The sequence below is a fragment of the Protopterus annectens genome, chromosome 1.part2 (genome assembly GCF_019279795.1).
Source record: "Protopterus annectens isolate FY-2018-M chromosome 1.part2, PAN1.0, whole genome shotgun sequence".
Taxonomy (NCBI): Eukaryota; Metazoa; Chordata; order Ceratodontiformes; family Protopteridae; genus Protopterus; species Protopterus annectens.
The window spans coordinates 122,173,422-122,190,985 of record NC_056727.1 but is presented as its reverse complement, the minus strand read 5'-3'; the positions used below and the strand labels follow the sequence as shown (position 1 = coordinate 122,190,985).

General features: G+C 42.5%; 1 protein-coding gene across 1 annotated transcript in view; it reads right to left on the bottom strand.

The window, feature by feature from the left end:
- The window catches only part of MTIF2 (mitochondrial translational initiation factor 2), a gene marked incomplete in the record, with an annotated part of 1,010,271 nt that overhangs the window by 537,211 nt on the left and 455,496 nt on the right, over positions 1-17,564 (bottom strand). The window contains 1 exon segment of the mRNA XM_044055171.1: positions 12,078-12,282. Within this exon segment, the coding sequence (XP_043911106.1) occupies positions 12,078-12,282 (205 nt within the window).

Here is a 17,564-nt window from a genome sequence, read left to right as displayed (position 1 = left end):
ATGGTCAAGTATTTAGGCAAATTTATACCAGACTTCAGTGAGTTGACAGCACCTTTAAGAGAACTCAGCTAACATGCAAAAATGTTACGTGGTCATGGCTGGAACAGTACCGGAAGGCATTTGAAAACCTTAAGCAGAAAATTGCCACCCCATCTACATTAAGATACTATGATGTGAATAAACCAGTTACTTTTTCCTGTGATGCTTCAAAATTTGTTCTTGGCGCAGTTATACTTCAAGAAGGCAGATCAGTAGCCTATGCATCTAGAATATTAACCCAAACTGAGATGCAGAATGCTTAAATGATGGAGCCTTTGGCAATTGTATTTGCATATTCCAAGTTTCACAATTATATTTATGGTCGAGCTAGTCAGACTAAAACTGACCACCAACCTTTAGTTACTATTCTAAAGAAGCCTATGCATTCTGCTCCAGCAAGATTACAAAGAATGATGCTCAAATTGCAAAAGTACAATTTCAAAATGGTCTACACAAAAGGCAAATTGCTCTATGTGGCTGATACCTTATCCAGATCGCCCAGAAATACAACAGAACAGCTTGACGCAGAGAATTTTGACTTTGATGTGATGTCAGTGGGTAATTTTTCTACCACTAGACTTGATGAGTTAAGAGATCGCACTCAGACGGATCCAATTTTGCAGAAGCTCAATCACTACATTGATGTTGGATGGCCGTCAAAGCAATCTAGTGTACCACCTGACGTGCAAACCTATTTTCCTTACAGAGATGAATTGTTGAAGGAAGATGGCATTATTTTCAAAAGTTCTAAAATTGTTCCTGCTTCCTTACAACAAGAATATATTCAGATATTGCATTGTGGTCACCCAGGGTCCACATCCACTAAAAGAAGAGCAAGAGAATTAGTACTTTGGCCTTTATTACCACAAGACATTGATAGAGTTCTTTCTTCTTGTTCAGTATGCAATAGTACTAGACCGCATTTGCAAAGAGAACCACTTCAGCTAAGTCAATTCCTGAATTACCTTGGTCTACTGTAGCAACTGACACCTTCGAGTGGAACAATCAACACTACTTAGTTTTGGTAGACTCTTATTTGAACTGGTTTGAGATTGATCTACTACCTAACCTAACATCCACTGCTGTTATTACTAAGTTGAAACGTCATTTCTCAGTTCATGGCAGTCTACACAAACTTGTTGCTGACAATGATACTCAATTTACCAGCCAGTTGTTTCAGAAATTTGCAAGAGAATGGAACTTTGTACATGTCACTAGTAGTCCTGAATATACTCAGTCCAATGGTCTACTTGAATGTGCAGTGCAGAGTACAAAGCAATTACTTGAAATATCAAAGCGTGGCAATACCAGTGTGTTCTTGAATTTGCTTAATTTCAAAAACCTATCCCATGATGATATTCTTGGCTCACCTGCTCAAAGACTACTTTCCAGGCAAACTAAAACTATGCTACCTATTTCTTCCAGTTTACTGAAGCCTGAACCTAACAACAATAAAACCATCAAGGCTCAAATGTTTAAAAAGCGTAATATCCAGAAATCTAGTTATGACAGATCGAGCAGATTACTTCGTCCATTGAGGGAAGAAGAGACAGTACAAATTCAGACAACAAAAAGTTTTGATCGAATAGGACAGATTACAGGCATCTGTGCCAAGCCAAGATCTTATTTGGTAGATTACAAGGGTGTAGAGTATAGGAGGAATCGTACACATCTTAATGTACTAGAATCATCATCATTGCAATCACAACATTGTTTCTGTGATACAGACAATACATCTAAGAGTGAATCAGACATTGTTTCCAGACCAGAATGTGTTCAAAATTCTGAATCAACAGGTCAACCATTTTGCAGAGACTGTTCCAGTTGCCAAATCTAATTCCCAGTTTTATGTCACATGATATGGATGAGTATCTAAGCCTAGTGTGAAATATGCAGCAACGTGGACTTGATTATATACATGTGTATTTAGTATTGTATAATGCATGACAAAGAATTACCTGTGATTTCTGCATGCCAAGTAGTCTCATAATGATTGTATGATCTATTTCTCAAAGAGGGAGGATTGTAGATCAGAGTGCAAATGATGTGTGTGCTATATCTTTAAGAAGCTTGCAAGATTGTATGTGCATGTACAAATCCCAGACACGTGCAATACCTAGTGCCACTTTGAAGAAGCAGCCAGAGAGAGAGCATGCATGATTGTAGTTGTTAGTTTGTATATAAGTTACTTAAGTTAAAGTCAGTAAACTTCTATAGTGATGTGTTTGTATAAAATAAAGCTACTTGAACAGAACCCACAAAGACTTCTACTGTTTCCTAGATAGGACAGCAACACATCATATATGAAAAAAATAATCTACCACTGTAGAAAAACTACCTCCACTATATGTCGGACCTTAATAGGGACCTAATGTAAAATCGCGCGACTCCAAAATAGAAAATATTTTACAAAAGTATAAACATCCAGTGTCCTGTTTTCTTTTCTCATGTGACAATTCCAATTCCCCACCAGTACACTAGGACAATAAACTAAAGTAAAAGATTGCACACTAGTAAATAAATCTTCGATACTTTTAAGATTAGTTGGAGCATAAACAAGTCTAATTATTCCAGTGCATGTCCTTGTATCACAAACAAGTCAACCACGTATACCTAACCAATACACCTAATATGGTAATATTAGATTTTTATATTACCACTATTCCAGAGTATAAATCTTTACTAAAACTCAAAGCAGGTACATTTCCCCATGACTTCAACTTGTTTTCATTGCACAACAGTTAGAAAATAGATATCAAATAAATAAATATCAGCAGTCTCTCACAAAAATCAAAAAGAATAAGCATGTCTTTCATTTAACAAGTTATTAACATTGAAACGCGCAGTTGTGTACACTTAACATAAATGTAGATGTTCGAGTATATTCACTGTTGCAGTCGTAACCAATGGGTTATCCGGCTCCCGGTAGCCCTCGATCGGCCAGAATACCAAAAGTAAATAAAAATGATATCGGCTGTCGGTTGTAAAGGACATCAGTACGTCCGATACAAAAGGAGACCACCGACGTCACTTCCTCAGTCTTTCTTGCCATAACAGTCAGAAGCACCTAGAAAACGAGGCTGAACCAAAAGCCATTTTGGCAAATAATACCAAATTTAGCCTGTACCTTAGGAAAAGAGAATAGGAGAGGACCAAAAAAGGGGGAAGGAGGGAGGGGAAACCAGGACTGCAACAGTGAATACACTCAAACATCTACATTTATGGTAAGTGTACACAACTGTGCTATGTCCATAGTGTTTCACTGTTGCAGTCCTAACCAATGGATTGATTACCAAAGCCCAGAGAAAAGGGAGGAGGAACCAACAGAATCAAGGATTGGAGATTATGCCCTGCAGAACAGCAGTGGCAAACCCTGGCCTGGCTCTTGAAAACAAAGGCAAATTATAATAATCCTGGCAGATAGGTTCAGTGCTAACTTTACCCCTCTGTCATCCCCTAAAGGGCCCATCTCTATACCAGAAGAATGCAAAGTTCCTGTAATCACGGCTGCACAGGTAAAAAACACACTATCCAAAGCCAAGAACACAGCATCCATGGGCCCTGACGACATCCCAGGCTGTGTTCTACATGAACTACAGAACGAACTGGCACCCCACCTAAGTACCATGTTCAATCATAGCCTCACTTCAGGCTCTGTGCCCACTGAATGGCGCACAGCGACAGTTATCCCACTCCACAAAGGGGGAGCCACCACAGACCCCGGAAACTACCGCCCCATTAGCCTAACGATCCTGGTCTGCAAGGCTATGGAGCGTATCATCATGGAACTTATAAACAATGACACTGGTAATCTCCAATCTCAGGACCCCACCCAGTTCGGGTCTGTAAAAGGCAGATCATGTCTCCTAAACCTGATAGACTTCTTTGAAGCAGTCACCAAAGCTGTAGATGAGGGTAAGGTGGTTCACACAGCCTATCTAGATCTCGCCAAGGCTTTTGACACCATCCCCCACTCTGGAATTATAGATAAACTCACTAAACTAGGTATAAATCCCTATGTCACAAGATGGGTTGCCAACTGGCTCACTGATAGAACCCACACTGTGAAAGTAGCAGACTCCAAATCCAGCTTCAGACCAGTGACAAGTGGAGTACCACAGGGTTCAGTCCTGGGTCCTCTCCTGTTTGGTATCTACTTCTCTGAAGTACAGGCCAACACAGAAGGTCTTTGGCTAACGAAGTTCGCAGATGACTGCAAACTAGGAGCCATAATGAAAACTCCAAAAGATGTGGACATCCTACAAAAGGGCCTTGCTGAGACAGATGCCTGGTGTCAAAGCCATGGCCTCAAGCTCAATGCCAAAAAGTGCATTGTCATTTATTTTTTGTGAAAACTTAGTACGCATGAACTACCACATAGGTGGTAGTCCACTTAACACCGAAAGTGTGATGAGACCTTGGGACACAGGTGGACAGTAGTCTCTCCTTTGATAATCACATCGCCAAAGTAGTCAGGAAATCTTCTATGTGGCACACCTCATCACAAAAGGTTTCTCATCCAGGAAAAAAGAGGTCATTGTTCCCCTCTACTCATCACTCATTAGACCCATTATAGAGTACAATGCCCCTTTTGGTATGCATCTCACAAGACATCTACAACTGGAAAGGCCACAGAAATACCTCACAAAGAGGATTACCAGCCTCAAAGAGATGCCCTATGCAGACAGTCTCAAAAAACTGCAGCTTTACTCCGTTGCATATCATCTACTCAGAGGCGATCTCTGCCTAACACACAAAGCTATGTCAAACCCAGAGCTTTTAGACATGCTCCACTTAAAGAAATACCAATCCCTACGAGCTACATGCTCTAGGGACCTAAACCTAGTCACCACAATAAACAGATCATGCTGGAGGGACAGATTCCTGTCCCAGAGACTTCCCATACCCTGGACAAACTATCTATCTATATCAAACAAAGCTCCTCATTAGCACTGTTCAAGAAAAATCTTGATGATTGGATGGGAGATAGGAAATTCACCCCGGGGATCACTTCTGTAGCTCTGCTCGACAGTGGCACAGGGAAATAATTTTCTTGGGTGGCGAAAGCCAGGGTACCTTTGGCTAGGCTTATATAGGCCCTAGGGCCAATATCCTAGTACCTACCTATGAACCTATAATGCTTTGTGAAAGTGTGAACAGAAGACCATGTGGCAGCCTCCAAAATGTCCTTAGTAGGGACACCCCTTAAAAAAGCTGCAGAAGTGGAAGCCGCTCTAGTTGAGTGGGTCCTAACCCCTTGAGGAGGAACCTTGCCATGAAAGGAATAACAAAAAGTAACACAATGTGCAATCCATTTAAAAATGGTTTGCTTAGAAATAGCCTTGCCCTGGGCTCTAGAGGCAAAACTGACTAATAACTGTGCTGATTTCTGAAGGTCTTTAGTCCTGTCCAGGTAAAACCTGAGCTGTCTGTGCACATCAAGAGAATATAGGATTCTTTCACCTCTATTTCGAGGATTAGGAAAGGAAGGTGTATGGACTGATTAAGAGTCGGGCTAAAAACCACCTTCGGCATAAAGGAGGGGTTGGTTCTCAGAGAGACCCTATCTGCATGGAAAAGAAAAGGCTCCACAGCCATCAAAGCTTGCAGCTCCGAAACGCTCCTTGCTGAAGCTATAGCCAAGAGGAAGGCAGTCTTCCAAGAGAGAAATTTTAAATCTGCAGTGGCAGCTGGCTCAAAAGGAGGAAGAGTGAGTTTCTCTAAAACAAAATTAAGATCCCAGGCTGGAGTAGGTGCCCTTTTGGGAGGTTTTAAGTTGCAAGCACCTTTGAGAAACATTTTCATCAGAGGATGAAAGAAAATGGGCTGCTCAAAAGAACAATGAGCAGAAATGGCTGAAGCATGGATCTTGGTAGAGGATAAAGGAAGACCACCCTGAAGCAAATAAGCCAGGTATTCCAGGATCAGAGGAAGGGTAGGCTGAGAGAAGAAGATTCCCCTCTAGCCTGCATCCAATGAGAGAATCTTTCCCATTTGCCAGCATAGGACTTCCTAGTGCTAGGCCTCTTGGCCTCCCTCAGCACATCAACCACCTGCTGGGAAAGGGAAGAAGAAAAGGATGGAGTCATACAATGAGCCATGCTGTCAAAAGGAGAGACTGAGAAGCAGTGGATACCAATGCTGTCTGGGTCAGTCCGGAGCTATGAGAATAGTCCTTGGTCGTTCGTCCCTGATCTTCAATAATACTCTGGGAAGAAGAGGAAGAGGAGGGAAGGCATAAACTGACAGCAGCGTCCAAGGGAAGGACAGAGCATCCACTTTCCAGGCTCTGCTGTGATGCTGTCTGGTGCAAAAAAGAGGTAGAAGATGGTTGTCTGGAGAGGAGAATCCACCTGAGGAGTGCCCCAACGTTGAATGATGCTGTAAAAAACTGCTCTGTTCAGCTGCCACTCATGAGGATCCAATGTCTGTCTACTCAACTGGTCTGCCAAAACATTGAGCCTTCCTGGAAGAAACTGAGCTAGGAGATGCAGGCCCAGGGATGCTGCTATGGACCAAAGACTCATGCTCTGCCTGCACAGGGGGTATGAATGAGTCCCTCCCTGCTTGTTGATGTACCACATGACTGTGGTGTTATCTGTTCTGACGAGCAGGGTCCCTGGAGAAAGAAGATGCTTGAAAGCTAGTAAGGCCTGTTGGACTGCTATCAACTCCTTTAAATTTATGTGCCGGTGCATCTGCTGGGCATTCCAATGTCCCTGTATGCATCTGCCATCCAGGTGAGCTCCCCCAGGCTCCCCCTGCTGAGTAAGAACTGATTCTATTGCTCCCAAATGTAACAGAGACAAAATTAGTTTTTCTACTTTTGCCCTTTGGTTTGGAGGAGCATCCGGGAATCCTTTGAAAGGTGTGGAGGGAAAACTTGTGTCCTAGAGATACAGTTCTGAGTGCCCATTTGTCGTCCGTGATGGTGGCCCAGACATTGGCAAAAAGGGCCAACCTTCCCCCTAAAGGACTCTCGGGGCAGGCAAGAACAGGCAGAAGTTGGACAGAGTCATTGAGAATGTTTAGATTGAGATGCAGGCTTAGAACTTCTTGCCTTGGAAGAGGAAGCCTGCCAACGCTTAGACCTTTGAGGGGTAAGCCACCTGCCCCCTGGAAGATTTGTAACCTCTAGTCCTAGAACAGTTCTGTCTGCTGGCATCAGGGAATGTCCAACTCTTAGAAGGGTAATTCCTGCTAAAGCGAGGAGGTTGAACTTGCAGAAAGTCTACTGTTTGCATACAGTTGGCCTTGTCCTCCATCTTCTTGAGCACTTCCTCTGCTTTGCTGCCAAAAAGACTGTCCTTATGCAAATGTACATCTAAAAGCTTAGCCTTGACAGGCTCAGGTAGGGGCTGCTCCCTGAGCCAAGCGTGCCTTCTAATAACAGAGCCAGTAGCTGTAGCCCTGCAGGAGGCTTCTAGAATGTCAAAACCACAATGTAATGAATGTTTACTGACAAGACTGGCAGAATTCAGCAAATCCTGCATATCCTTACTCTCCGCCAACAGAGGCACACTTGTTATCCTAGACTTCATAGCTTCCAAAGTGTGCTGCTGGTATTTCAGCATATGAAAAAGACAATTAGTATACCTAACAGCAAGAGTGGCAGAGGTATAAACCTTTTTACCCCACCTACCTAGGTTCCTAGATTCCCTGTCAGAAAGAACAGGATTTTTGATAACAGTGGCCTTAACTCCTTTAGGGCCTTGAGAACTAACCTCTGGATCAGCCAACGGATTCCTGAAGAAACAAATGAGAATCAGGTACTCTATAGTACCTCTCAGGTTTCCTGGGAGCAGGAGGAACCGCTTTAAGTCAAGGAATTTTCCAGAAAAACATCAACCACTTCCAACCCTGGGGGAATAGCCAAAGGCTTATGCTGAAACAAATCCAAAAACTCCTTAACCCTTTTCTTAGATTGGGGATAATCCTGACTTTCCCATTTAAAATGCTCCCTGAGAGTATTTAAAGTATCACCAAAAGATAAATCCTCTGGAGAAGAAGCAGAAGGGATGGACTCCTCTGTGTCTGTGTCTGAATCCTCAAAAGGAGAAAAAACCTGAGAAACTTCATCAGCAGCAGAAATGTTAGTATCAGAACCAGTAAAAGACAAAAGCCTCAGGAGATACATCCCTACCCCTTTTAGAAGGAGGAGGCTGTGAACCCCTATTAAGGGTCAAAAGGTCATTAGCCATTTTTAACCATTTGGGATTGAGGGGAACGAGAAGAAACTGGAGCCTGCTTTTTCACAGGCTTACGACTAGAAGATTTACCTACAAGTCTGAAGGACTCGGGAGGCCTGGCAACTGCCGAAGTTGCAGCAGAAGTCGTCGGAATGAGCTTGTTGTCTGAACGAAGAACGGAGGCCTTGGACAGTGGAGTCAGCTTAGCGGTTCCAGATCCAGCTGAAGAGGCAACAGGCGAAAGGTCAGAAGGCAAAATGGAAGCCGGAGGCCTGGGGGCCTCTGAAATGGTCTCAACCAAGGCCTGTGGTTGAAAATCTGCAGGGGCTGCAAAGGCTCCTCACTGGCTACCACATGACTGACGACCAACTTAACCTCATCCGAGGACTTGACCCTCTGAAGCCCGTCGCGGTCCTTATACTTACATTTCTTGGGGATACCCGAAGCCTGAAGACCACCGGACGCCATACCGACAAACTTAGGCCAAACTCCAAAATGTTTAGCTAAAAACTTAGCCCAACGATGAATAGTACGCGGGATTAAAGGAAGCACAGAGATCACAATTAGGAACGTCTTGGTCAAGGCCTAAACAAATATTACAATAGGAATGAAAATCTCTATGGGGAATCTGCTTTCCACAGGTAAGACGATTATTAACCATTAAGGCAAAAAAAGAGGATTCCCAGCGGGGTACTTAGCTGTAGTTGACTTCAACTTTGTAGTTGGAAACAAAAAAATAGGGTAAACTGCCGACTGGCACTCGTGCAAGAAATGCTTCTGCTTCAGGCTCCGCAGCAAGGAAGACTGAGGAAGTGACGTTGGCTGTTTTTTTTGTATCGGACGTCCTGGTGTCCTTTACAACCAACAACAGCCAATGTAATTTTTACTTATCTCTGGAATTCTGGCCAATCGAGGGCTACCGGGAGCCGGATAACCCATTGGTTAGGACTGCAACAGTGAAACACGATGAACACCTACAAAAACACTAAATGATCATCTGCCCTCTTTTTTTTTCACATTGCCTTAGCTTCAGTTTATATACCACCTTCCCAACAGTAGTATTCTTGTCATCCAAATCTCCATCCTCTAGAAGGTGGGTGTCATTACTAAAATTGCTATTCTTTCTACCCACATCCCCCAAAGAACCACATTCATTTAGCAAGATATCATTACTATCACTAACATTGGAATCACCAATATCAAGACATTCGTCCTTTGTACTAGGTTGCTGTAAGAAATGTTATACTATATCAGTGTTTTCAAAAGTGCTATAACAAGGAGTCTCTCTTTATACATGGATAAAAATGCACATATTTTTTACACAGAAACCTAACACAGTAAACAAGGAATCCCAAACCTCATACTTGTCTATAGACATATTAAATCTAGAGGTAATAGGCACCACACGCAAAGAGGACTGAGGACTGTCAAATAGAAGGAACCAATGTATCTCGGTCTGGTCTTTTCATGATATTCACATATGAAGGAACAAATACCAAAGCCACATATGTATGCAACTTTGTATGAGGATGAGTACCCACCTGATAAAAAAGAACAACCACAGCAGTCAGATTTTTAACTCCCATCGTCATTTACTGTTCACTAGCATCATCATCATCCACCACTGCCAGTCTCTCTATAATTTGACTCCAAGAGAATTCTTTGGTCACTTTAGAGTCTTCTACATTAATCGATTTAGTAAGAACTTCAGTCAATAACCCACTGGATGCCAAAATTGTAACTTCTACATTGTCTTGCTGGTGTGCAATAATACCAGTATATCACAAGTACTCCTCGTCTTGCAACCACCTTTTGGCCTATTGAAATACTTCAGCCTACACCAAGTATAGGGGAAAGTTTCCTGGTTGTCTGACAAAAGTTCCTCTAGACAGTTTTGCACTAAAAAGAGACCATGGGCCAAATGGGACTGCCCTGGTTAAAGTATAAATAATACTCTGCCTCTACTATGTGTATTACTTTGAACTTCTGCTCCATATGCAGAGCAAAATAATGTCCAAGGAATTATCCTTTTCTGACTTCTTATGACATCAGAAATAATAAATCCTTTACATTTCACCAGTATATTTACATACACATTTTTCAGAATACATTCATAAAAGACAAAAACACTGACAATGCAAACATCAATCACATGAGGTCAAAACACCATCTCAAATTACCTAAAACAAGTGCTATGCAGGGGAAAAGCCCATCCTCCTCGCCCCCACATCCCCTGCTACTTATATATACCAACTTTGAGATCACATCACAAAGGGGAAAGGGCCAAAAACCCAATCCCTTCTGTGAGCCAATCTGAAACAAACTAATGGCTTTTCAGTACATCAAAAAAGCTGGCAGTAAATACATTTGGTGTTCTGTGTTTCTACCTTCTCTGGTTTATCTTTTTCTGGTGTTTTTATCCCTCAAGATTCTAAATGTATCCCATATTTTTCACATGCAACATTCTATAGCTGGAGCAACTTAAGTGGTGTAGTCAAACTCAGCAGAGCTGTGCTATGAAACTCATATGGCAGATTATCAATCTTCAGTGCTTTTGTAGTTGAACACTTGTTATTGCCTGAAACTTTTCTAACAAAATCTCAAACATGGACTAACAGATGTCATTTTAAACAAAGGCACTGGTTCAGAAGCCTTCACTGCAGTCAGACACTTTGTATTACACTTGGGTTCCATTGTATGTGTTGCGCTTAAGTGCACAAAATGTAGAGTACATCCATGGCTTAGAACGGTTCTATATTGAGTTGTCATTACATAAGTAAAAATCCTAAATTTTCTTAGGAATATGGAAGCTTTTGCCACTGGACCTACTGTCCCCCTTCCTCCCAAGATTAGACTTCAGACATGACTATCGAAGAAGAGAGGAGTGGCACTGAATCGAGAGAAATGGCAACAGCTGACACGATACCCCAATCCTATGTAGAATATGGGAAAAAGTGGGTTGATCATGATGATGATTATTAGCCAAGAGTTTTGCATTAAAAATTCAAGTAGTAGTGACATATTACCTTGGGTTTGTGCCAAATTCAGATCAGAATGGCCTTTTAAAATTTACTAACACCAACATCTGCAGAACAGCTGGTTTGAGACTTTGCAGATGATTCAGATACAAGTCTTGTCTCTTTCTTATAGGAAGTTAATTCACTCTACATATAAAGGAATGGCAGGAAAAAACTCCACCTCTACACTTCTGAAATTACCTTAGAACAGAATTATTACAAAATTGTAACATTTCCACTAAAACAAAAGGCTGCATCTTAAAGTACCTTGATTAATTATCACATGCATTAATTATCACATGCATCACAACATCGGATGACTACAGTGCAGTGCATTGAGGTACCTTCCCCTCAACAGTTGTGTGCCAGCATATGTGTTCGCATGCAAGTGCCCATCTTTAATAAAAGACTTCGAAAACTTTTTATTAAAAACACAGCCATAGAAACCTGTGTACTATTCTGTGAGGTCATCACAAGGATAACATGTGGCTGCATCTATATGGTTTAATGGATACACCCCCACAAAATTATAGTGGTTTAGCCATTAAAATCTATGAATGAAGCCATACACTAGCCCTGATGTGACATCACCCTGGGATAAATTAGGCAGATGTTACCATGCACCTAATCATAATCCCCATAAGCATATTATACTAAAAACAGCTAAAATAAAAATGGAAACAGAATTAAAACAAATTGTTGCACTGTGGGCATGTGCTGTGGTGCACAAGTTAAGTCCTGAAAGTGAACAAGGACATTATATATCCAAGGAAAACAACACTGATGCTATCTGTAAACTCTAGGTAGAAGTTGCTAGCATAATTTGCATTACCTCAGACTCGACTTCAAGGATTTCATCTCCTGCTGAAGGAAGATCCTTCCAGCCCACAATTTCAACTGGTAAACTGGGCCCAGCAGCATCCATTATTTTGCCATTTTCATCAAACAGCAAACGCACCTTAGCCCAGCATTTCCCTGCGACTAATACACAACCTTTTTTCAGGGTCCCGTGATGAACTATAGCTGTTGTTACTGGTCTGTAAAAAGAAAAAAAAAAAGCAGGTTAAAAACTGAATACAAATAAGCTATACAGACTCAGTATACTTCTATCTACCAGTTCAAATGCTGCATGATGTTCAAAACAAAGGTAAACAAGACAGACACTAAACAAGAATTTGCAACAATTAAAACAATGACTGCAGCATCTTCCACATGCATTTCTATGTTTGAATACTTGGTATACTGAATAATTTCAAATACTGAGTAGCACAAGTGATTATGACTGCACTCGCCACCATCATTGATAATCATATTAGTGTGCTGATTCAAAGGACCAGTACAATGTTTACAGACACAGTGGAATAAGAACTTCCCATAACAGCAGATGTCCAACTGATCACTGTTTCACAGTTATTACTTATTATTACCTACCTGTTTCAATAATAAAAAAAAAAAATACTATCTTGTTTGATCGTTTCCCACCTTTTCTAGCCAGTACATATCCCAAGCTTTGCTTGTCTCAGGACTTTATTTTCTGTGCTCAGAGCTATCCAGACCTTGCATTGGTAGAGGGAAGTCCTACTGCCTACCAGTGGGACTGGTGAGCATTGTACTGCCTATCTAACGCTAGAGGAGTGGTTTCCAGCTCTGAAATTGTAATTTTATTAGCCTTTTGGGCCGATTTCTATCCCTTTCAACCTTCTGGCTTAAAAACGCATGTGTTTGCACATTTTTCACATCGTGCAGCACTGCGAGGCTACAGTTAAACTATTCCAGGTGCCAGAAAGTCTGTTCTTCAAATTTTCCCTTAAAACTAGCTGGTTTTTCAGTAGTAGCACTAAAATCTGAACCCCTGTGACTAGCACTTGCTCTAGAACCTGCTGGAAAGCACTAGGAAGCCTGAAACAGATACAAGCACTCAGCTCTCCTTGTCAATAAGGAGAAATTAATCATAGGCACTAAACAGCCTATAATTGCAAAGTACCTTGCAAAGGTAAGGGAAAACAGCTCTTAAACCTTACATAAAAGCACCTAAACAGGCATGTCCAAGGGTCAGCTTCTGGTGATTTCTCCTGTCCACCTGGTGAATCTAGGCATACTGGGGTAATGTGGCAACTGCCTCATGTACACAGACAATCCTCTCATCCTACCACCCAACACTACAACCTGCGGGAGATGCACTTACATAGCCAAACTGGAAGCAAAGCTCTCTGGCCAAGATTGTGCTAGACAGTCAAGAGGAGAAGGTTATCACCTGCATCACACCTCAAGCAACTCATAGCCCTTCAAAACCCACACCATCAACACCCACACATAGCAACACTAAACCCACATATGTGGAGGCCCTTAACATTAACCTGCCCATGCAACAAGGACCTCCAAAGCCGAAACGCAAACAAACATCAGTCACAACCAAAGTGACACATAGCTCACAACACCAGTGTGCCACCCAACAACAGCCCCTAAGGCAAGACAATGTACCCAACACTTTAGTCATAGGTGACTCTATAGTTAGACATACTGATGTCCCACTCACCAGACTAAACAAGGAGAAAATTACAGTCAGCTGCCTGTCGGGTGCCAGAATCCGCCACATAACGCATATACTCAAGTCACTCCACAACAAGTACAAATACGACTCTGTCATTGTCCATGCTAGAGTGAATGACTTGAGACGTACCTGGACTACATGAAAAGAGATATGGAAGAGCTCTTGGATCATGTGACCCAGGCAGGTATGACCCTAGCCCCGAGTAGCATCCTGCCTTCACCCAGAATGATACCACAGTATAAGGACAAAATGACTGACTTCAACAATTGGCTAAGCTTCTGGTGTCATTCAAAGGGGATCCAGTATTTGTCTGCCTGGGAAGACATGATCGAAAAACCATGATGCTTTGCCAGAGATGGTCTGCACCTGTCACCCCTGGGATTCAGGTTACTGGCTAAACCTCTTGCAACCCCTATAGTGCCTTTTTTAGGCAAGGTTCAAAGGATAAAACCACCACCGTAACAGATAGAAGCAGGCAAAATCTGAAGGTAATGCTACTCAATGCTAGAAGTCTAAACTTCAAAATGCACCCTCTCGAGGCACTCCTAAAAATGGAGAACATAGATATCTGTGCAGCAACTGAGACCTGGTTCAAGGCTCCAGAGAGCACCCCTGCAATACAGGCTACAATTCTTACCACACTTTTCGGCCACAAAACCAGGACCGAAACACTAAAGGTGGAGGAGTGTCCATATTCACCAAGGATATTCACACCTCCAGGCTAGTTGCCCAACACAATGCATCTGAAATTCTCCAGGTGCAACTAACACTAGGTAAGACTGCAATCCAAATTGTAGCTTGCTACAGATCCCCAACCATGCCCCAAGATTCTCACTACACCTTTCTAAACATACTGGAAAATATTAAGATACAACCAAACACCCTAATACTGGGTGATTTCAACTACCCTGCCATTAATTGGGAAAACTACTCGGGTACCAACTCCTTTTCCTAACGGTTCCTGGAATTCATAAATTCCAACGCCCTGGATCAACTAATCCATTGTCCAACCAGGGGCTCCAATATCCTAGACCTGGTCATTACCAACATGGGAGATAGATGATCCACACCAGTGGTCACCCCCTCATTGGTTAGGTCTGACCATAAGCAAATCACCCTTGACATCCACATCCCACCCCCACCCCCACCCCCCAAGTAAGGAAACTTCCTTAAAAAATTTCTCCAAAGCAAACTTCAAGCTACTGAAGTCAGAAGTGACAAACTTCACAACACCCACGCAGACGGGATCTGGAAGTTTGACTGCAGAATCCTACACTAAGGCACTGCACGAGCACATCCACTTGTGCATGAATCGTGCCATCCCAAATAGAACCAAGATGCTCTTCTCCAAAAAAGGAAGCCAATCTGGTGGTCCCCTGCTATAAACAAACTATACAACAGAAGGAAGAAACTGTTGCAAAAAAGAGGAAAATCGCAGGATGCAAAAACTCCTCACCAGCCTCAGTAAGAAGCCGAGATCCCTCATAAAATCCTCAAAAGCTAGTTACGAAAATAAAATTGCCAAAGATTCCAAAGACAACCACAAGGCATTCTATACTTATGTCAAGAATCTAAATGGCAATGCTCAGATTTGCTCTGAGTTACAACAGAATGGCATTAAATATACTGATCCCAAGGATATTGCCAGTATCCTGGCAGATAGATTTAGTGCCAACTTCACCCCGCTCTCACCCCCTAAAGGGCCCATCTCAATACCAAAAGAATGCAAAAATTCCGATAATCACGGCCACACAGGTAGAAACCGCACTCTCCAAAGCTAAGAATACAGCATCCATGGGACCAGATGACATCCCAGGCTGTGTACTACATGAACTACAAAATGAACTGGCACCTCACCTAAGTGTCATGTTTAATCATAGCCTCACCTCAGGCTTTCTTTGTGCCCACTGAGTGGCGACAGCTACAATTATCCCGCTTCACAAGGGAGGATCCACCTTGGATCCCGGGAACTACCGTCCCATCAGTCTGACCAGCCTGATTTGCAAGGGCATGGAACGCATTATCATGGAACTTATAAACAAAGACATTGGCAACCTTCAAACACTGGACCCCACCCAGTTTGGGTTTGTGAAGGGCCGATCTTGTCTCCTGAATCTGATTGACTTCTTCGAGTCAGTCTCCAGAGCTGTGGACGAGGGTAAGGCAGTCCACACAGCCTATCTGAACCTCGCCAAGGCCTTTGACACCATCCCCCACTCTGGAATCATAGATAAACTTACTAAACTGGGCATAAATCCCTACGTCACTTGATGAGTTGCTAACTGGCTTACTGACAGAACCCAGACAGTAAAAGTAGCAGACTCCAAATCCAGCTCCAGACAAGTGACAAGTGGAGTACCTCAGGGTTCAGTCCTGGGACCACTCTTGTTTGGCATCTACTTCTCTGAAGTACAGGCCAACACTAAGGGACTCTGGCTAAAAAGGTTTGCAGATGACTGCAAACTGGTAGCAATTATTGAATCCCCAAATGATATGGATATTCTACAAAAGGGCCTTACAGAAACAGATGCCTGGTGCCAGAGCCATGGGCTCAAGCGTAATGCCAAGAAATGTATAGTTATCCCCTTTGGAAAAAAACATGTACCCATGAAGTACCACATAGGTGGCAGGACACTAAACATCGAAAGTGTGATGAGAGACTTGGGGACACAGGTGGACAGTGGTCTCACTTTCGATAACCACATTGCCACAACAGTCAGGAAATCCTTCTATGTGGCACACCTCATTACGAAGGGCTTTTCATCCAGGAAAAAGGAGGTCATTGTCCCACTGTACTCATCCCTCATTAGACCCATTATAGAGTATAATGCTTCATTTGGTATGTACCTCACAAGACATCTGCAACAGCTGGAAAGGCCACAGAAATACCTCACTAAAAGAATCACAGGTCTAAAGCAGATGCCATATACTGACCGTCTAAAAAAACTCCAGCTATACTTTGTGGCATATCGTCTACTCAGAGGTGATCTCTGCTTAACATACAAGGCCATGTCAAACCCTGAGCTGTTGGACATGTTCCACTTAAAGAAATCCCAATCCCTCAGAGCCACACGCTCCAGGGATCTAAACCTTGTCATCACAATGAACAAAACATGCTGGAGGGATAGGTTCCTGACCCAGAAACTCCCCATACTCTGGAATAGACTGCCCATACATATCAAGCAGAGCGCCTCATTGGCCCTCTTCAAAAGGAACCATGATAATTAGATGGGAGATAGGAAATTCATCCTGGGATTCATGTCAGTCACCCTGCTAGACAGGGGCCTGGAGAAGTAAATATTGTGGGAAGAAATATCCAGGGAATTGTTATGGCTAGACTTGCATAGGCCCTAGGGCCGATAGCCTAGTACCAACCTATGAACATCTGGCCGGGATACCGAAGACTAGATATCTTCCTTTCACACCATACATCCAATGTAAGGCCAAAGAACGCAAAAGCTACGTGGTACATTAACTTATTCAAGCCTATGGCACCTTTTTTGTATACTGCCAGTAAACACTCATAGTGCTTTATGGCATCCAAACCCTTTGTGTGTCTGGCCTTTTTAACAAAGTTACTTGCCAAGCAATAACAGACGGCATAAAAAAGGGTAAGGGCTTGTTAATAAAATGGCACTAGCATTGCTTAATGTACAATGTCCTACAGTAGATAAATTAATCACGGTTTGCAACTTATTCATATTTTATTTTCATACAAAATAGACCTACATGTTATTGAGGGGTATGGTGTAAAATGACATGGTGGGG